The following is a 26,737-nucleotide window of genomic DNA, read 5'->3' on the forward strand; positions in this document are numbered from 1 at the left end:
TATCCTGGAAAATAAATTTTCAGAGGACAAGAATCCTCTGAACTTATCTCAACTTGTGTCATACTACAAGTTTTATCATCTCAAGTTATGGTGACCACTGCAACATCTCCAATCACTTCTGAGAGATTACACTGCATGTAGCATGAGTATCTCAGTTTCATTAGAATTCCTTCAAATTTTCTACTCCTGTTCTTCTAAGGTGACCTGTAATTTAAGTTTAAGAAATATGACCCGAAGTTACCTCAGCAAGGTAAATACAAGTATTTATGAGCAGTTAGTGATCGAACAGCTTTTTAACTATGAAGCTCAACTCCTTAAATGGCCTTTTCTATAAAAAGTGAGCCACCTACTGAGACTGTTCCTCCAAAGACACTAATGAAAACTTTACTGTTTTCTTTCTATGGCAGTTTCATAGGATTCTAATATATTTTATATACTATTTTGTACACAAGACTTGCAGGAGAGTAAGTTCTGGTCCACACAAATTCATAAAGATGTTACTATCAACTTCAATAGAGGTGGGATTTATTGTCTAAATCAAAAATGAATAATTCTAAATCCACAATGAAGTAAAATGTACATTAAGACTGCTGTTCCTCATGTTATATTGTCATTTAATGGCCTGTAATTACCAAATCTGCAATGCACCTGTTTGGCCCACAGTTAACCTTAAATACAACTTCACCTTCACAGCATATGAATTTTCAAATCCAGGTGCTTAAAAGCAATTGATCAATGTAAGTTTGAAACAAAACTACAGAGTAATTCATAATTTTCCTGAGTACATTTGTGTATAACCACTGAGTCATACTAATAAATATTTCTGTATAATCTATGTAACTCTCATAAATAAAATTCCACTTGAGGATTTTTAAACTTTTTGCTGTATTAAATAGCATGCTACCCAGAGATGTAGATTCTGGCTCACAGCATTCCGAGGCTCCAAAAACTCAGTATTTTATTTGGATGCCTAACTATTAGGGTTGTGATGAAGCTGCTAGCCTTCAGGCAGTGATGGTCAAAAAATGCCATTACTTGCCAGTTTCTAATAGCGGTGGCAAAGAGCCAGCACTGACAGTGTCTGTCAGAGCTAGCCATGAGGAAATTCACAACTGCTGTTTTCAGAGGTACTACAACTTTTACTTTGGAACCATAGAAAATTTCACAGTAAAATCCCATGGTATGGGCAGCTAAGATATGTTCTCAAAATATTTAATAACCACAAATTTATTTGAGATATGAAGTAGACTTGGACAGTCCATCTTCATTCTATGATTCTATGATCTTCCCATTGTAAAAGACAGTCCTTTAAAGCCACAGGGGGAGGGGGGGGGGAAACTGCATTTAGCAATCTTTTCATAAAACTGCCATGTGGTATCCCCAGATGTTTCCATCGTCTTGTGATGGAATAATGATGAAAAAAATAAAAACAAGCAGCACAGCTCTGATGTACCTAAATACAAGGGAGGAGAAGAGTTCAGTAGGCTGAAAATGAGGTACTGTCTTATTTTCAACTGCCCATGCGAAGGGAAGAACATGTTCTAAAGTTTTTAGCAGGACAGTAGGTAACTGACAACCAGTGAAGATCTCCTACGCTGCGTAAGAATTCCAGACTGTGACAGAAATAGAAAGCCACATGTTTTCTGCCTGGAGACTTGAGAAGTTTGCTGGATAGAAGGGAGCAAGTGCAGTGAGATACCAGTCAGTGGGAACAGGCACCACATCAGATAGGTCAGAATCAACTAGAGCAGAAGAGTGAATCCATCCTCCAGTGACCTTTGGCACCTTTTGCTCAGAAGGACAAAACTGTACGCAGCATGTGCGGAGAGCGCCCAGCCTGTCTACATATTCTCAGATCTGCACATTGCTCTTTCCTCCTTGCTCTTCACTCACCAAAAAAGGCCAATTACTTGCCAGTCACCCTCAGGTATGAACCTTGGCTGCTGCCAAGCAGCAGGAGGTAAGGCACAAGCAGCTGCTCCTCAGCAGTCCAACAGTGCATCCATTGCACAGCAACAACAGTGTCAGAAACATCAAGGCAGAGCAGAGAAAGAACCGGAAAGTAATTTTCCAGTCTGCATTTTGCACTGGGCACTGCTACTCTGTATCTGTTGACAGTAAGATGGAAATCCACAATTGCAATTCTCTTCACTGTAGAGAAATGGAGTTTCTAAAAAGAAGCTATTTTACACATTCACAGCTCCCAGAGTTCTTAATAAATGCATTTTTAGATATATTTTTGACTCAGTCAAAGAAATGCAACTCCTCTAAAACACTTCAAGATAAATTAACGTATAAATCCTTTGATTTCCATCCCAGAAGGAATTTGTTTTCCTTTGGATTAAATAGCTTCAAAATTACAGACATGATTAATACAGTAAAATAAAAATATACAATTTAAGGGTTTGATAAATATTTCCATTTAGTAGCACAAAAATACTGATCTCCAATGCCTTCTAAAAACAATTTGGATCCAGGCTACCTGTTATATTGTGAGTAGCATTTCTCTGGCTATTGTCCCATGACTGCTTCCCAGATGAGAAACATTCCACTACACCACACTACACTCCTCATATCACCTCTACAGGAAAGAGAACATGAACGTGTTCCCATCATTCTTGACTATGTAACAGACTTAGTAGTGTTTCACAGATTTAAAAAAATTATCTGAATCTTGAAGATGAACAACTTCTCAATATGCATTACTACCCTGTCTGCACTACATTTTGACCAAGAATTGAATTTCAGTGTTCTACAACAGTGAAGCTCTGCTCAAACACAAAATACATTTTTTTCTGTATTAAATGTTAAATGTATTGTCCCATATAAGTGTGCGTTAAATATTTTGTGGCTGCGTAGAATCAGAACTATATTAAAGGCTTTCTGATTCCTCTTATTTTACTTAACGTCTCATTGGCACTTACTTTCCTTCCAGATCCTAAAGATGTAAATGGATAAAGAGATATACAGATAAAAAGCAAACTATCCATCTATATTCTTGCACTATTATAGTTCCTTGACATTTTCCTGATTTTGACTATTCTCTCTCCTAGTTATCCTCAGTTCAAACAGCTAATTTCTGAATGATGTAAAAATTTCATATTGAAAATGAGAGATCAATCAAACTGAAACTCAGCGTTGGCACTGCATACTGCACACTACTTCTGGATTTTTTTTTATTTTATTTTTTTACCACTTTGGATATAAGCTTCCATATCAGTTAGCCACATAAGAAACAACTATTGTTATAAAGTCTTAGGAAGCCCTACAGACCAATGTTCTGCACAGAGAGACAAGGAGATTTGGTGACATTAACCAGTTAAAGGCCAAAGCCACATTTCTCAGAGAACACAAAAGAGAGTGGCTTCCAGGCTCCAGTGAAACAAGAGAAGACTGTGAAAAAAATCTATTCAAAACATTTAAAAGAATATTTTGGATATTGTTCCTTGAACTGAAGAGAATGGTAGAATACCAATGACTAAAACGTAATTCCCTACAATATTTCAGTTTACATCTCAGCATGAGTCACTCTTGAAGCAAAAATGGATAAATCACTTTCTCTATCTCTTTCTTTACAAAAATTATACGTATTAGCGATAGTGGAAAGAAAAATTGTAAATGCATATTACTGATTGAAAGTGGCTGCATGAAATCTGCATGCAATTCAAAGACAAGTAACATATCAATTTTTTTTTTCAATCCATAAATCTTAATTCTAGAAAAAACTCCCAAAGCATACATGGTATTACACACTTTATTAAAAAAAAAAAAAAAAAAAAAAGAAAAAAGAAAAATTAAAAAAGAGAACAAAGATATAAGGTGTAAGGTTAAATTGTTAATACTACTGACTTTCTTTCTTTTTTTTTTTTTTGTTAAAACTACTGAGTTTTCCACAGCTCTTAAGGAAAGAGGCTTGGAAAACAAATGTTGAAATCTAACTAAATATGTCATTTACTTTAGGAAGGGCTTAAATAAAGCAAGTCCCATAGTTATAAAACATATCTGTGGTCACAAAAGGATTCTGACAGAAGCACAAATGTAAACTGTATCCTCATACAGCTGAGATGGCATTGGGCACCACAGCTGAGTGGTACTCGGAAAGAAAGCTGTATCAGACTGAAGGCAGAATCTTCTATAAAAATGAGAACTTAAAATGAATAATTACATTTCCTTCTGACATACTTGTGCAGAATTATTGTCTGCAATAACAAGAGCTATTTTCCACACTTTGAGAAAGGAACAGCAAGATGTTGGTCCTCTCATTAAGAATGTTCTGTTCTTCCATTGTTGTGACTATAAACAGTGCTATTTATTAACTAATAGCCATGACAAATACTGGCATTGCTAGCCACATAAATAAAGCTGCAATCTTTTCCCTTTCTTTAGAGAATGTTATGGTGACTCTTTTTATAAATTTGGGTAAGACAAAGCATGCAGAACATTCATGCCATGAGAATTCAATGCTGAATTCAAATACTTCAATATGTTCAGCACCAGGTTTCTAAAAAGATATGTGAAACTAAAGTTCAAGAATTAAGGAGCAAAAAGCTGAATTTAAAACCAAAATTATTTTCTACAATATAGTTTCATTATGCTTTTGGAGTGAGAGTCATAAAACTCAGAAAAAGAACAATGGTCAGGCTTTAAGCAGAGAATCTGAAGATTTTGGAGAGAAGGTGTTACGGCTTATAGTATATGCCATCTTCATGATATTCCTGAGAAATCTTCCACTCTCTGATTTTAATATCCAACACATCAGTCTCCACAGCTCCATTTGGCATTTGGATATATATATTTACACAGTGCTTCCAAGAGATTGTCCTATAATCACCTTCTGAGTCAAAATCCCTAACACAAGCACTGGTGAAGCATGTAGGCAATGCAAAAGAAATGCTGGTACTGGCTCAGAATGAACTTCCAATGAGACACAGTATTCTGTCTACATTGGTGTCTCCAAACAGGTAATGATGGGAAAATGAGAAGGTGGCAAGCAAGTAAATTATTTTCCCATAATGTCCTTTATCTATGCACCAAGAATTTAAATTAACAAACAAACAAACAAACAAACAAACAAAAACTTTGAGAATTGTGTTTATATTTTTTTTTCCTTCACCTTTCAATATCTTAGTGAACTTTCATGAACTTGCTGCATCTCCTCTGGTATCCACAGAAACTCCTAGTATTAATTCAGTTTTACATGCTCATTGTTAGTGAAACATTTCTGGGTTTACTTAAAACAAATACATATACATATATATGTATGTGTATATATATATATATATATATATATATATATAAAATACTCTAGAAAGCATTCAGAGAAAAATGACTTCCCAACCTTAATCCCTTTCTGTGCACTTTCCACTCAGCAGCTATGTAAATCCACAAAGTGCTTTCCTAATGCCTACACAGTGCCCTCAGAATCCAGTTTTGCAGATGCTGACAATATCTCCACTCTGAGAATCTCCAAGGGAAAGGGAAAACAAACGAAACACAGAGCAGAACAGCGGATATTCAGGCTTAGCTTGGTGTCCTGAACAAGTTACTATTTTTGTATTTTTCTCTCTGGGTTTTGAAATCAAACATGCAGTCAGTGTGGGAAGAAGCACACCTGTAGCTCCCCACCGGACCTGAAGAATCCTTATACTTCTTTATGGCAGCACACACTCTTCTTGACACAACTGCAGTGGCTTGCTAAAACAAACCCCCCATTGCTTGAGATAGAGGGCTGAGTGTTTTCATGGTCAGGAAAGAATTAAGAAAGAAAGGCATCTACTTTTTGTGGTAAGAAAACAGGCCACAAGACTATTCTGTGAAAACAAGCTCAGTATCTGTCTTCTTCCTCCAAAAGGTTGACCTAAAATTTAGTACTTGCTCAGTGTTTTCAAAAAATGCCTTTAAGTGTCTGTCTAAAGTGAAACCTCCAAAACAGGGTGACAAATGTGCAAAATAACTTAATATCTAGGCATTGCAGAAACATCAGAAGTAGCACAAGGTTGTTTGATTCTGAAGTGGCAGGTTTTTGAACAGATCTTTGAAAGCGCTTAACATCTTACAGAGCACCAAATACTCAGTTCAGAAACTGTGATTCTACCTCAGGAGGTAGATTTCCTGCTCTTTGTTTACTTTAGACTCCTGTTTTATCTGGAAAATATTTACAGATTTTTTCCTTGCAAACAAACCAAAATATTTATAATCACATTTCAGTTCATTTATAAACAATAGGAATGGCAAATATAAATGAACTACATGATAACATTCAAAAACCAGACAAGCTATGTGGATGTCCCTCCAACTCATTAAACAAAACGTTTTAGTATTTTTATTTTTAATGAATGCCAGGTAAAGCTTGATAGGCTATCAATACACCTCAAGGAAGAATATTAAAAAAGTAATCTTGCAATAATGAGAATAGTAAAATTTCAATTCTAATGATGTAATTATCAGTGGAGTAGTATCCCTTTGATGTAAACAGCTTTCTTGGTTTCTGCTACTGTACTTAAGACCTGAAATCAGCCAAATAACTTCACCAAGTTTACACAGAAAGCCTCTATACAAAACCATTTTTTCAGCTGCAGATATACTATGTTTTCTTTTCTCTCATAATGAATATATTTTCACTAGTTTATTAACCAGATTTATCATGCTTAAATAGCTGTTCAGGAATGGCATTACTGACCAATCTAAAACAAGCTACAGTTGTATGTGCAGTCATTAAGATAGCCAGTTGTGTTTCAGTGGGTCAAAATACATTTCAGGAATCGTGTGTTGTACGTGGCTTAGTGCAAATTTTAAAATGCCAACACTGGACCAGAATATTGACCAACAGGAAACACTTGGACCATTAAAGAGAGGAGTTTTACTGCTGTCTTAAAATACAGAGCCATTAATTATGTTAAGCAGTCAAGGAATAAATTAACTACTGAACAGCTGTAATCTGAATGGTTAAATTAGATCTATCACATCATTCCTAGCTTGAAATTAGAAGTAAACTAATATTACCTTCTATTACTTTTCTTCCTGTGTGCGTTTAGCTGTCCTGAGCTCCTTTTGCTGCATGCCCTTGAACCAAAGAACCTCAACATGGTTTTAAACAGCATCTAACACAAAATTAAAACCTGGATTCTTAAGCTTTAATAATCTTGTTAAAATTAAACCAATGGAAATCCAATTTCCCAAGTATTAAGATAGTGTTTACCAACATGCACTTACCTCCACGATCTCGTGCTGCTAAATTCTGTCCTCTTCTTAAAGTAATGTCCAGTTGGTACATTCCGGGATCCCCAGAGGGAAAATCTGCATTACTAGGTCCAACTGAACTTGTTTTCTGGAGGAGAAAAAAATACAGTTGTTGATGTTACTAAAAGTTTCAGATAACGTTCATTTTTCCCTGGCAATATCATCTTGTTGAATTATGACTAGGCTTTATATCATTCCCCCATCTTACAGCTAACAGAACCAGTGCCTGTCTTCAGCATGATAGAAATCCCAAAAATCCCTTTTTTGTCCTTGCGTTTGCAAAAGGATCCTTTGTTATTTATATTTATTATGGCAACCTCACTTTTTAATTATGTTCATTTTCAATCCTGGTCTGCTAAGACAGGTTACTGCACTGCTTTGAAAATTCCAGAATGATGGAAGGAAATTGGTGAAGAATATCCTTGGAGAAAATTGAAAAATATCCTAGAGACAATAAACACAATTCAAACTCTTCATTTGCAATATATGCCTTTTTTGCTCTGACTGTTTGCCAGAGCAAAGATAGGATTCTCAGATTATTTTTATGAATTGTATCAAAAGAAATAAAAAATTAAGGGAAGTCAGAAGAAAAGAAACCTCTCTGGACCACATGAATAGTAATTACATTGCTGTCCCCGTTGACAAAGGAGAGAAATTGTATTTCCTCCTAAATTTATAAATTTTTGGAGAACAGTTCTGAACACATCTCTCTGTAAGTTGCATCTAATTACCATTAATATTTTGAACACTGCATTTAATTTTAAGGCTAAGATGGCTGTACGTATTATTCATTCGCAGTACAGATAGAAGTTTCGTATATCATACACACAGAGCATCACCACTACGTCCTATGATAGGATGTAAATCACAGAAGCATAGAAAAACTTAAGTTGGAAGGGACCTTAAAGATCATCTAGTTCCAGCATTCCTGCCATCTATATGAGGCTGCTCAGGATGTCATCCAGCTTGATCCTGAACACTTCCAGGGACAGGGCATCTGCATATAGGGCAGCCTGTTTCAGCACCTCACCACTCTCCGAGTGAAAAATTTCTCCTTAACATCTAACCTAAATCTTTTAGTTTAAAGCCATTCCCCCTTACTCGTAATATCATTATCAGTGTAAAAAGTCAACCCCTCTCCTGATTGTAAGCTCCTTTTATGTTTTGGAAGAGCACAATGAGGTGTCTTCAGAACCTTCTTCAAGCTGAACAAGCCCATCTTCCTCAATCTTTCTTTATAGGAAAGATGCTCAGCCCTCTGATCATGGCCTCATCTGGACCTACTCCAACAGCTTTCCATCCTTCCTAAAGATGGGGCTCACAAAGGCAGAGCAGAGAGTGGACAACCCCCTCCCTCTCCCTGCTGCCACCCCTCCTCAGGTAAAGTACAAACACTGTTGGCCTTCCAGGCTGCAGAACACAGCAACAGGTCGTGTCCCGCTTCTCAAGGACAAGTGATATGAATGTTTGTTACACAGTTACAACTGCTCTGTAAGAAAAAAATATTTATTTAATGTCTTGTTATCCCAAAGAAGAACTGTGCCTAATATATTAACCTTTGCTGCAACATGCACAATGCTGGCCATACCAAACACTGAGACATATGCTCATGAGTTAGACACCAATGAAGATTTTGAAAACAAGTTCACTTCAGAGAAAATGGCTAGATGAGTTTTGATTTAGGGAAGGGGGTGTTGAAGATTTTCAAAGTTTATCTTCCAATGCTGTCCTTGTAAAGTAACTGCTCATGCATGCCTGAAACTATGAAAAGACCTTGTAAGACTATAGTAAAAGTCACCCACCACCCACACTTCTAAAGGATTAACTCCTCTCAGAAGTTCTCAACACAAGCAGATACAAGGTTGAAAATAATAAAAAAAAAAACAGAAGTTCCACCTTGCCTTGGAAAGTTATGCAAGGGAGTGTCAAGGACCTTTTTCCAAGACAACAAGGAGTAATAAGCAAGACAGGCAGTGATGGGAGCCAAGTTGGTCAGTTACAGTAATCGATGAGAACATGTGAGAATGTAGAAATGTTTATTCCAGCAGGGCTACCTGACCAAAATTTCTATGAGGGAAGACAAGCACAAGAAACAGTCCTGCCTGTCACAATAATCAGTAGGGTAAAGAGTTACAGTCAGTTCTTCCAAGAAGGAAGAAGCTTGCAGCTGGAGAGACTGTGAACCACAAGGGGCCCAAGCAACAGGGCAGGAGAAGCATGGGCCGGAGTCGCAGAGCAGCAGGCCTCAAGTCTTGCTCTTTACCTTCCTCTGCACTCCTCTGCGATGCTTAGCCTCTAACAAGGACAGAAATAAGGAAAAAATTCATACTGGTCTGGCACTCAGTCTCATCCTGGCACTGGTGTTTATCAGAGTGTTATGTAAGATAAAAACTCAGCTCCAAAGTAAATCACCATCACTAATATTATCACTCCACTTTCTTGTCTGTCTGCAAGAACTTGCAGGTACAAAAGAAGAACTGCAATGTTTTCCAATATTAATAACCTCTTCTTCCAATCTTCCTTGGGGAGTCCCTTTGTCCCTCTTCCCTTTTTATGTTCTTTGTTATAACATAAGCCCCATGTTAACATTAACATTTCCTCACTTCTATCTTTTTCACTCCTTTCCTGTGCCTTTTTTTGTGTCAAGCAGACCAGAAATGATTAGATAAGCAGTGTAATAATACTGCAGGACATAAAGAGCTGAATGAAATAAAAATGAAAAAGAAAACAAGTAAGTATTAAGAAGTCAAGCCAGTCTTCTCACATTAGACATACAACATTTGAATTATGCAAGTAAAAGTTGAGGTTGCCATAATAAATCAAGCCTTCAATGAATCATTTTTTAACAACATTTCAAAATTTAACCATTAAAGTGGCAACTAGTAAAACATAAAGGACTACTTTTGTGCATTCTGCTCTAATGAACTTAAGATTAAAAATGTTTCAACAAGACATTTGGAAACGTATCAAATCCTACAATTATCCCAAACACGAGTTTCTAAACCAAATTTTCTTAACTTCCGCACTGCATGTATTGAGATCAAGGAAGTAGGTTCTTTGTAGCCATAAAAACATTAATAAAGTTGTTGTGACCCACAACAACTGTGAGCTGTATATTAACGGATGATGACATGAAGCCTGACAAGGTACGAACAAGCCTTAACTTTTAGTTTCTAAATGCACATAAGGTGTTGAAAATGCTTTTATTATTTATTAAATCTTTGAGAAAAACGTTGAGATTCCAGACAAAGAGGCAATTAACTTCTGTTTCATATAAGTAAATCTTCTGTGGGATGGAATGCCTTGATGCAACTGAATTCATTTTTAATAGCTGTCTGTTATCATCTTACTTTAGAACATTCTTTCTAGCTAAATTATGACTTAATTATCAGAGTCCCACAATTGCCTATAAAATCCAAATTAAATTGTTTTAAAGGAAATTTCTGATTTCACAGTGTAGGCAAACTTGTAGACAGAATTTTGATACAGATGGTAAAGATCCCCACCATCCTGCAAACTTTCCATGTGGAAAGGCTGAGACAAAGTTCTCAATGACTACACAGTTTATCAATTGTGCTCTTCATTTAATAGATAGCATACAAGGCTCCCCTGGGTAGTTTTTTTACTGAACAGTTTCAGTAACACCATAATCTGCTTTCACTTTCAATAAGACATCCATGGTAAGATTTTCAACATGGTAAGAATCAACACATAAAAAGAATAAATCTGCAGCTACAACTCACTTCTGACTTAGAGCATGTCAAATGATGTTGTAACATACCTGGTGTACACATCATTTATACAAGCTGGACCGAATACACAGCTTGCACTTGGCCACACTTTAATAACTCCTGTGAGTGGCACTCCTTCATTGAGTATCTGTTTTCCTATTTCTCTATTTTCTAGATGCAGCAGTCTAACAACCAGATCAATAGATTTTTTTAAACAGATGAGCACATGTTAAGCATGTGAAAGAACTGCAAACTAGTTACATGTTAATAGCTGCACCACTAGGGAAAGGAAAAGCCATCTTATATTGTGGTAAATACATTACTACCCATGTATGAAGTATTGCACCTCAATGTATAAACAGAATGATGCTGCTTTGATGGGCTAAAATTGCCACCATTCCTGCACCATATCATTTTTCAAAGCTTATTAAAAAACACCAGAACAAAAAGCACAGTGAATCTGATTATCATCTCTATGGCATTATCAAAGTTAGGAGTGTATCTTCTGAAGTCACATTACCATTTAACAGCATAAAGCACAACACTAATTTTTAGGTTAATACATTCAGGTGTCCCCAGCTGACAACCTAGAGATTACTACCATCTCTGCCACTGCAAACCATGCATTGCCTTTTACTGTCACCATAAATACTGACATTCTTCTTCAGAATTATTACTAATGATTAACCACCTACACAAACCCAGTGAATTAATAGTGCTCCTGCAATCTAAATCTGTAAATTAGCAAGACTTAACTCCAGATATTCAGAGGTTATAAGAGATTTAAGGAACTCTCCACTGTAGAACAGAGTAGCACTTCAGAGGAACAGATCTTAAAATTTGATTTATTTTTCTTTCTGTTTAGTGCCAAAACTAAAATATTCAACAAGTATTAAAAAAGAAAAACTACAGCTGTAATATACCCCAGCATCTCCTTTCAGAAGGAGCCCAAATCTAGTACATCCCTATAAATAAAACATCTGCTTGTAAAGTAAAGAAATTTTAAACTTCTGAATATCCAAATACCTGTCAATTTAGGCAGTTAATGAGAAATAATTGTGCTTCAAAAGTTATGAAAATGAAGTGATAAGCAATTTTCAATATTCCTGAAAATATTTGCCTGCTTTAGACTTCTTATGTTCATCATCATACCTCGTTCATCATACCTAAGCAACAGTTTTTATTTTAGTGTTCCAACTGATAGCAACAAACAGCAACTGAGAAATGTGAAAGAGAAAACAGCTACACACACTGTTTCATCTCATTCAATCTACTTCCTCAGTAACGAGGCTGGATTAAAATTTCAACTTATTTCAATACCAAAATGAAAGGACATACTGTGATTTTAAATCAGAAGTGTACAGAAACTGATAGAATCTTGTATATGCTAGTAATGTGGGTTTTGATTAACATACATGCTTCAGACAGGAGTGGCTACTTTTTTAGTTTATCATACTCATATCTACAGAAAAATACTGCTGTTACTTACAGCACATGTGAAAAGCCTGAGCTGTGCCTGAGAAGATTTAAAATTGGATAAAATGTATGATGACCTATGAAAGATTTTGCATTTGAGCTATTCATGAGCTTAGGGCAGCAGCACATATGTGCTAGTCTGAAATGCATAGATAATGAAGAACTATAAATTTGAGATTATTTCTGCAGAATGAAGACATTGTTTATCTGAGCATTAATACACACACACATATACATGCACACACACGTTGATATGTGCCAGTATTTGCTGTATGCGAATAGTTTACATCATCAGGAAATACTGTGGTTAACAGAGAGAAGTGTGCAAAACGTTCAGCCTCCTCTTTCCTGAGCTTTCTGGATACATGTGAAAGAGCTATTTAATCTGTTGTTTAAAAATAATCCTTCAGAATTAAAAAAAAAAAAAAAAAAAATAAAAAAAAAATTATATCTCTGCAGAATAAGTGGAATATTTTTTCCGACATCTGTACTATTCTTGCTCTTTGATACTGAAAGTGAGCATTTGCTTTCAGTTATTTTCAAATACAATAAAAGTGATTAGTTTGAACAGCTTGAAGATTTCCTCCTGAAAATGTAATAAATAGATGCACAAATAACAGCAGAAGATGTAAGCATATTATTTGGAAAGCTTTGTACTTAGAAGTACATTTCAAATCACATGTTTCAGAAGCAGTAGTCCTGTCTAGCAGCAGAGGAAACCACACAGTGATATTCATAATCAGAAGAGATCCGACTGAATTGTCCCTTCTTTCATCAATCTTCATGTTTTGCTTGCTCAGTTTGCTACCTTTTATTCATTCAAGTCTACTGTAAAATTTTACTTCTGCAGATCACTTACAGAGACTGAGATAATAAAGCGAGTAGAAAATAAAAACGGCCTTCACCAAAACCATGAGTTTGTGCTTGAATAAAGCAGCCACAACTTACTTCCTGTTGGTCAGATTTCATCCTGATCCATATGCCCTGCCTAACATCCTACAGTGTCTTTATGCTCCTTAGTTGTATCAAAAAGATCTAAAGTTTCTGTCCAGACTCCATTTTGTGAAAAGAAACTTCAGTATTCATCCCAAATTACTATAGGGTTATCTATTTCTTACCAACACAGTAATTTACCTTGATAGAATAAATTGTAAGCACAGGGCTTCAGAATGCAAACTTTTCAAGAGCTGAGAAAGTGTTTCCACTTACAAGTAATGGTGGATAACTTTTTTCTTTTTTTTTTTTTAGCATTTTCCAACTCTTAATCCTCGTGATCTGTCAGAGTGTATCGTCTCAGCTCCTCGTAATGGGTTCACAAAGAGGGTTTTTTAGAAATTCCAAATAAATTTTACCACTTTGTTTTTCTTTGGTACTGCTGTGATAAATTCAAAGGTTTTTAATATGCTACTTACACACAATTCTGTTACAGAAAACCTTAGAACTACTACATTAGGTATTTCAACCGCTGAGTTATGAATTTGTACCTGAGGTTTGATCAAAGGCATAGATACAGATATATCAGTGTTTTATAATCACTTATTTTTTCCCAGCCATCCTGTACACTGATCTCAGCAAAGCTTGCTTTTGCTACAAATTCTGTCCATTTAATACTTAGATTTTACACTCCAAACAAAGTGATTCGTTACAATTTCTCAGTTTGTGGTGGAGCCACTTCTTTTAGCACATATGATGCTTTTTCATTAAACTAAGAAATAGTACATCCAGAGTAGGCTCCTACCCAACAGCTTTCCTAGTAGTGGTTGATGTAAAGAAACCACTTTGCCCTCACCAGCAGCTGTATGGTCCCCTTGACCATGGGACGAAAGCCTCACTTACGTATGAGTGTCTTTTCAAGAGAAACTGGCAGCTGAATTTAAGGATGTGTTGTGTAATTCCATTTTGAATAAAATCACAGAGGAAATGAGGGATAAATTCAATATATGTGCTAGACAAATCAATACATTTCTGATTTACCATCTAATTATAACTTCAGATCATCACAATAGCTAAGGTATTCCTTTTAATTTATCTTCAAAATAATACTGCACAACAGGATGTGCTCAAGGAAAAACTCTAGTTTTTGATTTAGAAATGTAGGTTTGCTGCTCCAAAATTAATACCTTCTATTTTATTCTGTTACCCACAGAGTCAGAGGTGGATGTTGGTGGTATGACAATAGAGGTTGAACCTTCCCACCAATATCCCATTACATGCTGTTGTTGTGCAACCAATGGCAACAGAAGGATAGACTGACAGAATAGTGTCTGACACAGAAGCATGGGTGAGGCAAATGGGTGTCAGTGAATTCCTCCATGTGGAAAAAGTAGTATCCACTGACATTCATCAACGCTCGCTGAATGTTCACACAGACCAAACAGAGCACAGTAAGGCTGAGAATTTGCTCTATCAAATAGTGTTATTGTGCTCTTTGCACCTGTTGTAGTTTCCATGGAAATAAATAGGAGGTATTACTTTCAGAGCAACCTATTTATCTTTTGTAGAAAACAGGCAGCAATTTTGTAGCCCAGAAAAGTAGCTGGAGGCTGGTACCTGGGCAGACAGTAAGGTGACAAGAAAAGAAGTTATTACCAGAGCTACTCTTAGAGTTCTACTGTTCCTTAACATAGTCCTAATCAGAAATTAGCTGTGGGGTAGAATAGAGTTTACACTGAAAAGTATTAGTGATCCTTTTTGAATGGAAAAAAAGGAAGCTTCATCCCATCATAATAAATCCCACCACTGCCTGATACATATCTAAGGCAAAAAAATCATGCTTACCTTTCAGTGACTTGACACTGAAATATGTTCACCATCAGCTGACATAAAATGGAAAAAGTGAGAAAGTAACCTGCTCAGAATTTGTCAGAAAGATCTTGAATTTCTGTCAATATTGGGACTGCACAGTACCAATACCCTCATGAAGACACCTGAATCTTGAACAGATTTATCAAATAACAGACAGGGAAAAATACCTTCGCTAACCGAAGAATAAACAGAAGATAAACCCCACCAATGTCTTGCAGATTTCCTAAGTAAAAATTGTTCCATCATGAGCACCAACGTTCACTGTAGACAACAAAATTTCTATATAGGATATATTTGCATAGGAAACAGTATACCAAATAGCCAGATAAGATGAAAAAGTGTTTTCCAGTCACTGTTAGTCAGTGTGTGTCTCTGGCAAGTATCAGAATGAGAAGAAAAACCCTAGATGCAGAAAAAAATAAATATTCTATGTAAATAAATAACAAAGAGACAATGAAAATCAAATTAAATGCAGGTATCTTTGAAGTAGAAATTCCGCCAGCTAACTGATGAAGCACTGGGTGTATAAGGCAGCATAGCCACTCTCTGTTATTAGTCATGGAAGATACTTAAATTTTGTCCAGTTGCATCAGATAGTCTACTCCGGATTTGTACTCTGGAGATGGATGACAAAATCTGAGTTATTAGCTGATTTAGCCCCTAAATTTCCTATAGGGGAAGATCATAGTTGACTCTTCAGAAGGATGATTGCCTTTCTATTATAAAGAGTTACAGATCTGATTCATTAGTAATTTGTATGTCTGCTCTGTTCTTATGGAGATGCTGAAGGAGTCTTAAATCTTTAAAAGTGTGGGAATATTCTTAATTGACATCAGTTACAAGGAAGCATATTTGAATCATAATCACATTTTAAGAAACTCTAAGATAGAATAGAACTAATAAACTGTCATTTTTCAGAAGACAAACAAAACAAAGTAAATCCAAAGTAATTTCCATACTGCAAGTAACACCGTTAACACAAAAATCACCATGCACACACTTTTCCAAAGGCAAATTTGAGTAAAATAAAGAGTTTTAGTAGAGTAACTGATAAATTTCTGGAAGCAAGTTCAAAGTGCCCATAAAACCAACATTTATACAAATGGGAAAGCAGAGAATGAACGTATAGGAATTCCCATTAGCTGAGTGGACTCAAGTTTAGTAACATAGCCAAGTGCCACCAGGGCAGTTCTGGTGACCTAGACTGACATGGCTGACAGAAGACCACCACAAGTGATCTTGTCCCACCCTCTCAGAACCGATGACAGGCACACATTCCATTCCTTTCAATGTTTGCTGTCTACATCATCTAAACTTTCCTCATCGTTTGATGACACGAACATTACAAGATTATACAGTCCAGATAAAATAACACAGATGCTGCTAGGCTACACCTTATAGAATGGACAGGTCCCAGCCTCAGGTTAAGGAACACAGCACTGTGCCTCAGGAAATGGAGACAAAGACAGCTCTTCTTTACAGCCATGGCTGCTCTTCTCCTGGTTAGACAACTCACAGGTATCTACTGCCCAAGCGTTTAATCCCAGGTTGTTTCTTAGATGCAATGTCCCATTGGAAAGACAGGCAGTCATGTAAATCAGAACAGCATTTTCTGTCATGTAGTTTACAGTGAGCAATGTACTTCCAGTTCCAAAACAAGGTAAAATAGAAATAGGGAAAAAAAATACAAATCAACTTCCAGTTAACAAAATTTATAAGGACAAACAATGTCAGGGACTTGGAATAAAGCAGCGCTCTGCTAAAGCAATAGCTGAAGATGGAACTGGCATTCACAGGGACTTATTTCTACTCATGTAACATCATCACTGTATGCTATGCCTCATTCATCATCACTGGCCAGAAAGCTCTTCACTCCAAGTGGGCTGGCGTGTGCCCACACAGCAGAGTAAGAATTGATTCCTTCCACAAGCAGACAGCTTTCCAGAAATCCTATGGATAAACCCAGGTAATTAGAGCTGTCTGAAATTTAAGTGGACTCCCGGGGGAGATGCTTCCTTTGCACTATTACTGATACACTTCATGTGAACTCACCACTTGTGAATCTCTGTGGTTCTTCCACCTGGGTTAACACATTCAAAGAGTGTTGTTAAAACAGAATGGTAATTATATTGAAACTATGGGCAATTTGCTCAACAGTCAGATGAAATTTGTTGCAGCATTCTTCTCCCTAATCTCATTCCCTGCCCTGCCCCTTCATGCATTTTCATTTTACAGGGAAGCTGAGCGAATTATAAGCAAAGCCTAGAATCACAAAAGAGAAAGGTTTGCTTATAGTTTTGGAGTTAATTCTAGAAGAAATAATACTTATTTATTAATTTCTAAATCACAAATAGTATGCAAGAATTTCCAAAGCAAATTGTAATACGGGAGTATTTTGCTTTCCTGAGAAGAAAGTTACTGGCATACTATTTTATCCCACAGGAGCTTGGAGCTGATTAATGGCCTCAGACTTCACTTAAAAAAATTTCTCCCAGCCATTTACACAAACAATTGCCTACAACTGAAAGCTAATTTAAAAACATATGTATGCAGGAACATGATAAATTGATTAGAGAGCAAAATGTTAGTATCTATTTCAAGTGTAAGCAAAAACCCCATAAAAAGTTAATTAAAAGCAGATTTTCATGACCCCTTATGGATGTTCCAAAGTTTCACCAGACTTTTTAGTTTTAGGAGGTTACTTGATGCTTGTCTCTATTCTGGTCAGTACCGGTGAGGACACCTCTGGAGGGCTGCACTCAAGGTCCCCTGGCCAGGGACCCTCCTGTAAAGCATATGGCTGATATTTGGAGCTGCCATCCTCTGCCTGGTCGCAGCACTGTATGTCCAAATTGTGCATAAACACTGCCACCGAGCATTTATGCTGCACTGCCCATGGACGTTTTAAATTAAGCCCTCCCCCTTGCCCACTTCAGTCTTTTTCGGTTTCTGTAAAGCAATCTATTATTCTCAGAGGTATAGTTACACATATTATAAATCAGTATATAAACATAAGGTTGCTTCACGAGTAAGCATGTGATATGCCTTCAATTCTAATTAAAAATAATAAAAAAGCATCAATTAATACCTGAAAAAAAAATCTGTTTAAAAAAAAGACTTAAAGAAATTGTAAAAGCTTACTGTCTCTTAATCTAGTTGATAGAATAGTTACTGTGGAAATGCTGACATTATCAGTTACATACAGCAAACAAACCAAACAACTAGTAACTAGTAAATAACTAGGAAAATACCAGGAAAAAAAATAAATAAGTTTCTCTTAATACAAAATAGACTTCATAGTCTTGTTATTTGTTCAGAAATCTATAGCTTTAGGATATTCACTATCTCTCATGAAACCTTCTATGCAGACCACACACAATCCATTTACCAGCAACCTTTTTTTTTTTTCTTTTCTGAACTAACAATGAATCCAAAGATTTTCCAAGAGCAGTGATTAAATTCACTTTGAAATTCACTAGCCACATTCACAACCACTCTATATCTAGCCAATTCAGTGCGTTTGAATCAGGAATAAGTTTGCTATTAAATTATTTCAAAAAAATCTTGAAGCTTATTTTCCTTTTTCAAAAATTCCAAAATTATAATCTTCAGAAATGAAATAATTTGTTTAAACAGAAGAAATGAAAAGCATCATGAATCAAATTATATTTTACTTTCATCTGTGCAGAATTACTCAGTTCCCAGGACAAACCAGGAGTTTGAGTACTCTGGACCTATTTTGGTTTTGAGAAGATTATTTTAAGTTACATGGGCTGAGTACATTTCTGCAAGAATACATACATTTGCACTCAGGAACACATGATTCACAAAGAACGTGAAAGGGGGAAATAAAAAAGGGTAAAAAATATACTGGAAATACACAAATCAAAGTCACGTACTCTTTCCCATTCCAAAGAAGCTTACATTCCTAAAATGATCATTTTATAAACCGTAAAAATCATGTAGGCATTCCATTTTTTAGCTTTTCATATTCTTTTTTTTCCCTGAGACTAAGTTTTGAGCAAAAGCAGTACCAATCTGATTTCTGAGAGCTAGCATTTCTATCATCTCTAGAGAAAGAAACCTGCCATATCAAGCACAAAAATCTTCTCACTTGCCTGAAGAGTGCAGAATTACACAGCAAATTATGTGAAACACAGCCAAGGAAGGATAACTGAACAGGGAAATAAAGACAGGTATCAAAGCCACATCAGAAGAAGAATCTGTGAACAATTAGCTATCTCCTTTTCAAAAGGAGAAATGCCTGAAAGTAATATGCCAGATTCCTCATTCCCTACGAGAAAAATTACCTTCAGTCATTATATTAAAAAACAGACTGTCCACATTTTCATAACAGAAAACCATACTAAAATATCTCTAATTTAATTTTCCATGTTATTAACAATTATTGTTTTTATACTTAAATATGCACACTAAATACCTCAGGTTATTCAGAAGTATTATGTGCCAAGTTTATGTTTTAAATTTTGCGAAATATGAATGTTTTCAGATTACAGTTTAAATTACTCTGAATTGATTTTAAAACAAGTGATTCTACAGCTATCATTAAAACAACACTAAGCAGATACAGAGAAACTTCCTTAGTGCTTGTATTCATAGCTAAAAGATCACTGTAACACTAGTTTACTATATACAAATAGAAAAACAAACATTTTAAAAATAAAGATTCCAATTTCACAATCAAAACTAGTTTTAATTAAACATGACTTGCCTGGATATTTTGATATTTTCAGTTGTCACTGAAGAATGATGGTGTGTATTACAGCCATAAAATCCATGGAAAAATCCACATGCTATGTATTACAAGACAGGTACCTGAGAGTAACTAAAGAGGAAAAGCAACAGTGTGATTTCAGTACTGCTTTCCTCCTCCATTCTATATGACTGTAAACATTAGTCCTGAACATCACCTCTTACATCTCACATCACCTGTAAGAGACTATGCTTCCATCCATGTGATATTCTGAAAGGAAGAAACAGTTTTCTTCACTCTGCATTAGTCACTTTGGGCATGCTGTTTCCATAAAAAGCAAATATTTAATTTCAAAAAAGAGTTGTAAATTATCTGCCTTTTAACAGGATGCACATACATCATTATGCATTAGAATATCATACTTTATAAAGAAACTAAATTCCTACCTTATCAGGTCCACAATGAAAAGTTCCTGCAGGTTTCGCCCTATCCAGAATGCTACTGTAAGAATGAGCTGAAAATCCTTTGCTTCACAAAGATACTTGTGAAGCTGAATTAGCTTTGCGAGCTGACAACTGCTCAGTAATACTGTTCACCTCCAGCTGGTAGCAACAGCTCTGTGCAAATATCACTTGACTACCGCTGTGAACTGCAGCTACTCAGAGTGAAAGTGAGACAAGACTTGATACGTGAATACGTTTCAACACTTATTCAGAGGAAATGACTCAACTATCTGCACATCTTCAAACACTGGAAACTGCTTCCTCCCTCTGCGCCCAATGCAGAGGAAGGTGTAAAACAAAGGGTGCTGTCATTTATTTATTAAACACTGCATGAACCACATATGAAAGTTCAACTCCTGAACCTTAAATCCTAGGTAACTCCTACACTGATATTTCCCATTAATAACTTGTATGGAGAAACAGTTCATTTAACTAAACAAACACTTTGTTTTACTAAACAAACACAACTACTTTATGAAAATGAAAGAAAATACATACTAATGTGTATTTAGTGTGTTTCTGAAGTATATCCTAACATATTAGCTTTGAAGGTATTTCAGAAATAATTTAAACAGATCTAAAAGTAATATTCAGTTACCACCTGCTATTGTCTTAGAAAACTTTTTAAAAAAAGTTCTTCTTGTCCATTACAGAGATATTAAAAGCTCAAAAAGAAGCAGTGAAGACAAGAAGGAATAGATGAAAACAATGCAGATTTTATTCAAGTGAATTTCAATATAACTTCAGTCTTAAGGAGGTAAGTAAAAGCTTTTCATGACCAGATATACATCTTTATTTGTATGGTGTTAAAAGTTTATCCAGTCTTATCCACACCCGGAATTTCATTTAACTTAGTTCTTCAATCTTCACCCTCTTAAGAAAATCCTGGTTTAATTTAGCTGGAATCTTGTGCAAATTACTCTCCTTAAAACTACTATGGTTTTTCCACATTTTGTTGTCAGTTCTATGGATTTAACATCCCTCTGTATCAAACTGCTCCAGGCCTAAATGATCTCAGTTTTTTAGGCACCGGCTCTTCTACATCATTAAGCACAGCAGCAGAGAAATTTGCACAATTTGAAATTGTGTATTCTTTCTTCCTAAGCCTCTTCATTTCAGAGAGAAGCTGCTTGATGCCCCTTCTCAGATTGGTACAGAGTACTCAGGAATATGTCAGTCTAGACCTAAATACAGTGGTATGACTTTGTACAATGAGTTTTAAACTTAATGGATAGCCAGATAATACATATCAGGGTGCAGCCAAATATACAAATCATTGCTCCCCTCAGGAAGCTGTAGATGGGAGAGGAACACTGAAGTAATTGATTCGATTAAAAATTCCAAATTGTTCCTGAACAGGAACTTGCTACAAGGGAGAAAAAGGATTGTTGGAATCATTTCACATCAGCCTCATAGTAGCTAACTTGTATGCTACAGTTCATCACAACATTCACCATCTTCTTACCTTTAGCTTAGTTTATCATTTCACATTCCATTCCACAATTAACCGCTTCTCTTGGCATATAAAAATCGCTTTTAAATTAAAAAGAGTAAACACTCAAATCACTTATTCAAGGAATGAGACTGACTGCAGGTTCTGATAGTCTTGGATGAGATATGATATGCTGAAATAATAGAAATCGTAGGCAATGGATGATGGAAACTTCAAGAAGTCGTCATTCCTGCGGCATGAAGAAAGATGGTGTATGTGACACATGGCATATGGCACATCGCTATTCACATATATAATGCTCCTGGCCTGACTATCAGCATAGAGAAGCAAGTTAGGAGAATAGCTTAAAGCAAATTAAAATATCCTCTTTTTCTGCTACAAGTTCTATTTCACTTTTGTTGTTAAAATAAAAATTGGCATGGCTTCAGATGCCCTAGCCCATTTCATTTAACCCCTCTATTCTCCATTTTTGACCACTGGATCAAGTACTTAGATACAACTGCTAGAGCCTCCACAAAAAGAAGACTAACATTTGTCACATCCTTGGTTGCCTCTCCAGAGAGCAACGAACTCATTTTAAAGCAGCGCATATGTTGTTGTTCTCATTTAACTTCAATTTCCAAAGAATCTCACTTATTTACATAGAAGAAAAACAAACAACAGAAAACCAAAGCCTACAAAAAGCAAGAAGAAATTTCAAGCTGTATATTTATTCAAACTGTGTCATCTATCACTGCGGACTGCCTACAAAGCCATAAGTCCCATCTACTGCAAATTAACAAATACTAACAGACAGGTTCTAACATACAGTCAAAATCCACCTGGGAAGAGCTATGCGCAGACGTGACTTCAAAGATTATCAAAGAGCCATCATATGATGATAAGAGCTCATGACTCATGATGATAAAAGAAAGCACTTTGTTGTTACTCAAGAACACAAAAAACAAGTTGAAATGCCACTGATGGGGACCCAGCCCTGCGATCCTCTGAGCTGTGGATTAAACAGGCAAACAGAGATCACTAAACTTCCTACCTGAACTGGTGGCTCTGGTGATCTATTCCCAAGTATCTCTTTCCTGCCTGATGCCTCCCGACTCTCTCCTCTAGCCAAGTCATCACCCATGACAGCCAGCCATCTCCCAGCTGCATGTCTTCTTCCAAAGCCACCAGTAAGCACCAGAGTGGAGAAGTAAATGAGTGTTGACTGTTCTCTGTGCTGAAATGAATGCTTGAAGAAAAAGATTTTATACCGAATAGACTATAAAAGAGCAGTGTAAATCTCCCACAGTTATGTGATAAATTCTTTTTCAGTCTTATTTTTTATCATTTCTGAATGTACCTCTCTCCTTAGTTTCTGAAAGCACATGCTGTATTGTTACAGTAACAACCATTTTGAAAAGATGCTTTTGATATTCTACAAGAGAGAATGAGAAGTCTGTTATTCAAAAGCAGATCTCACAGCTATTTGCTGTGAGAAATCAGAGAGCAGACAATAGACCTGTGACTCTGACTAAAGCATTTTCAAGTTGTATGTTTTCTGCTGAAGCTCATATGTCAATAAACACAGATCACTTTCTAAATGAAGTCCATAAATTTCAGTTAGATGACAGGGAGCAGAGAACACTCTGCTTCCCATGCCCACCACAGACACATAGACAAATTGAATCCTTAGTGTTTTTCAAGGGCTACTGAGTGGCCCTTGTGCCACTCAGTCAGTAAAAAGTAGTAATTACCGATAATGTTTTAGCCTACCTACTCCAGGGTGTGCTTATGAAGAGACAGTTTTTTTGTTATTAAACATACAAACCATGACATACACTGACCTGAAGAAGTGGAGCACATTTCAGTTAATACTGAAAACGGTAGCATCATTTTTCTTCAGAAACTTTACAGCATAATGATCAGTGACAAGTTTTTAAGTGCATAATGAACCATTCAGAAGGAAAACACTATCCATAAATTTTTAATGTTTCTTCCTCATTTAGGGTTTTAAATTAAGGCAGAACTAATGAGATATTGTACCAATACTAACGAGCTAAGGGGAAAATCTTTTTCTGCTGATGAAAAGACTGTAGATGTAAGACTGTAAGAACATCTAATTAGGAGGATACAAACATGTCCCACTCAATACTGATCTGCCTAGCAAAGTACTTCTTTCAATGCAAGAAGAACTCTGTTTAGAACATGATGATTTTTTTGTTAATTTCATTGCATGCAAATACTGTCACTGCTTATGAATGCCTAAGCTCCTACAAGCAATTTCAGCATCTCCTGACTGTGCAAGAGTTGCTTGTGTGCAGTAGAACAGTTTTTCAAGCTACACAGCCCCAGGTATGGAGTATATCTTCCTTTGTTCACTCTTTGGGGGCTTTAAATTTATAGCTGAGAAACAGAGGAGTAACCAAAACCATGAATCAGTTAAGCCATTAATCAGTTAAGTCAGTTAATAGTACCAAAACTATGATGCAGCTCCTATGAATAATCTGTGCTAATTCAAATAGTAATATAAATTTCCCTATACTTTGACTAATGCCCCAGGGCGTTTTCCTCTGCATAGTAACAGCATTTTTTATCTAGATTTCTTCTTACTTGCATCTAGCCACATTAATTAAATATTCCTCCAAATGCAATCAAATACACATTCCTCAGATACCAAGTTACCTTCTGAAATAAACCAAAAAAACAACGTAAAGTAACTACCAATTTTACTCACTGTGTATGCCATTAACCTTATACCTGTGTAACACTAAGCAGTCTGTTAGTATCTGCTGGAAATAAAACTGGAACCAGTTATTCTTGGCAATGATTTGTCTGGGCCTGCTCACTGCAAGCATACTTGGACCTCCAAAAAATATGCAGTCTCCATGAGCCTGCAACTTCCAGAATGTCAAGACTGGGTTTTTCACACTTGCCTGTGTATTATACAAAAAAAGGCTGATGAAGGCAAGCCAGGAAAAAAAACATTAAACCCAGGGACCAGAACTCTCCTCCCAAGAACTTCAATAACAAAACTCCTGCAGAAGGGATTTCTCTAGAGATAGACAGTAACAATTCTGTAAGAGATACCTAAATTCATCCAGGGATTGCATAGGAAAAACCCCATCTATCAAACAGACTTCTGGAATTAAACTTTCCAAGTATCCAAACAGTGACTTAGCATTGTTACATCACCAGGAACAAGAGACTAAAAACACTTCTCTCGGTATGCTATCAGCAAAGGAGTAGCCTGGGGCAGATCTGCAAGAGAGCCTGTTCATCAGTATTTAAAAACATAAGATACAGATATTATTTAGAACAACTACACCTGAGGAAGGGATGGAAAACCTGCTGCACGCTGGCACTGCCCTGTGCTACCATGTTAAGCAGAGAGCGCAGCTTCTCTGAACCTCTGCAATAAGCTCACTTACCTATAAAGAGTAATCCACACAACGGTCCAGCTGACAATAAACCTTTAAAGATCAAACTTTAAAGGTCCAAAAGATTTAAACTTTCGGCTGTTTTTACCAATGTCAAGTTTTCAACAGTTGTCTAATTCTCTATGATATACAAATACCTTAGGACATCAGGACTGACATAGGCAAGCAGCTTTAGCTTACCTACTACTTATGATTCACTGGGGAGCTGGCAGCCACTCGCTCTTTAGTAATCAGAAAAATAATATCTACCAGCTAAGTGCCAAATACACTGAATTCAAAGCTGTGCAAAAGATACTATAATCCTTCTGCCAGATTTTTGTTTACAGGTGTGTTCTCCTTTCACCTTTTACACAGGGCTTCAACCTGAGAATACTAAATTGTAAACAGAAAGACGTCTGTTTCCAAGGAGCTCCTTCAAAAGGAGCATTTATTCAACTGCACTTATTTTGTTTCTACAAAATTTTAGAGGATCGTATTACTCACTTAGATAATGAAAACATTTATTCTGCCAAAGCATTTCATTTCCCACCTCTTTAAAAACGAAAAGTAAACGTGTTAATAGTATGTTCTAAATGACAACATCCAAATGTACCTGGCAGCCTGCTACAAGGAGTTGACTGGCATGTTGGATAAGGAGAGGGCAGCAGACGTTCATCTTCACATTAAAAAGGCTTTCAGCACCATCTCCCATACTATCCTCATAGACAAGTTTGTGAAATACAGACCATTTAATCAAATGGAGAGGTTGACTGAAGGTTGGCCAGACTGAGGGGCTAAGCATGGTGGAACAGAAGCACAAGGTCCAGTTGCATGCGCAATAACAGAGTCTGGCTCTTCTCTGCGATGCCCATGACCAGGCATGAGGCAATGGGCACAAATCAAAATACAGGAAACTCTATTTGAACGTAAGAAAAAAGGGTTTTTAATATCAAAGTGGTCAAAAATTGCCAGATGTTTCTCCGACAGGCTATGGAGACCATCCTTGAAAACATTAAAAACCTGTACAGTCCAACCAACTGGCTCAAGGTCCTCTGAGAACACTGGACCAGTTGATTCCATGAAGACATTCTGGGCAGCCTCAGGACCTTGGTGATGCTGCAAAAACCTCTGCATTTTGTCTGAGGACAAAGAGGTGAGAGCCACTTAAGAATTCTCTGATCAGTATCGCATTTTCTGGGCCCTTCAAGTTTATAGTCTTCATATGTTTTTCAATGAAGTAATTACTGATGGTAAATTAATTTAAGGAATCATATAATATACATCAGTTTTCAAGAAAGAAAGTGAAAGGAAAGACAGAAAAAGGTAGCAGTTGGTCTAGGAAAAATGGATATTAAGAAATAACAGATGTAAATTGTCTGTTTTAGCCACTCAAATATTTGTTTCAATATTCTCTTCACCAC

General features: G+C 36.3%; 1 protein-coding gene across 6 annotated transcripts in view; it reads right to left on the reverse strand.

Annotated features, from left to right (window-relative positions):
* The window catches only part of MCTP1 (multiple C2 and transmembrane domain containing 1), a 200,006-nt gene that overhangs the window by 166,520 nt on the left and 6,749 nt on the right, over nt 1-26,737 (reverse strand). For 4 of the 6 annotated variants that reach the window (XM_042822882.1, XM_042822878.1, XM_042822883.1 and 1 more), the window contains exons 1-2: nt 20,412-20,624; nt 7,213-7,327 (exon numbers count right to left, since the gene is read on the reverse strand). In XM_042822882.1, the coding sequence (XP_042678816.1) occupies nt 7,213-7,273 (61 nt within the window). In that variant the 5' untranslated portion in view covers nt 7,274-7,327; nt 20,412-20,624. Of the gene's footprint in view, nt 1-7,212; nt 7,328-19,983; nt 20,098-20,411; nt 20,625-26,737 lie in introns of those variants that run through there. The other 2 variants (XM_042822879.1, XM_042822881.1) reach the window with 2 other exon arrangements.

The sequence above is a fragment of the Centrocercus urophasianus genome, unplaced genomic scaffold (assembly GCF_019232065.1).
Source record: "Centrocercus urophasianus isolate 14NV4802_14NV808 unplaced genomic scaffold, USGS_Curo_1.0 seq_21, whole genome shotgun sequence".
NCBI lineage: Eukaryota > Metazoa > Chordata > Aves > Galliformes > Phasianidae > Centrocercus > Centrocercus urophasianus.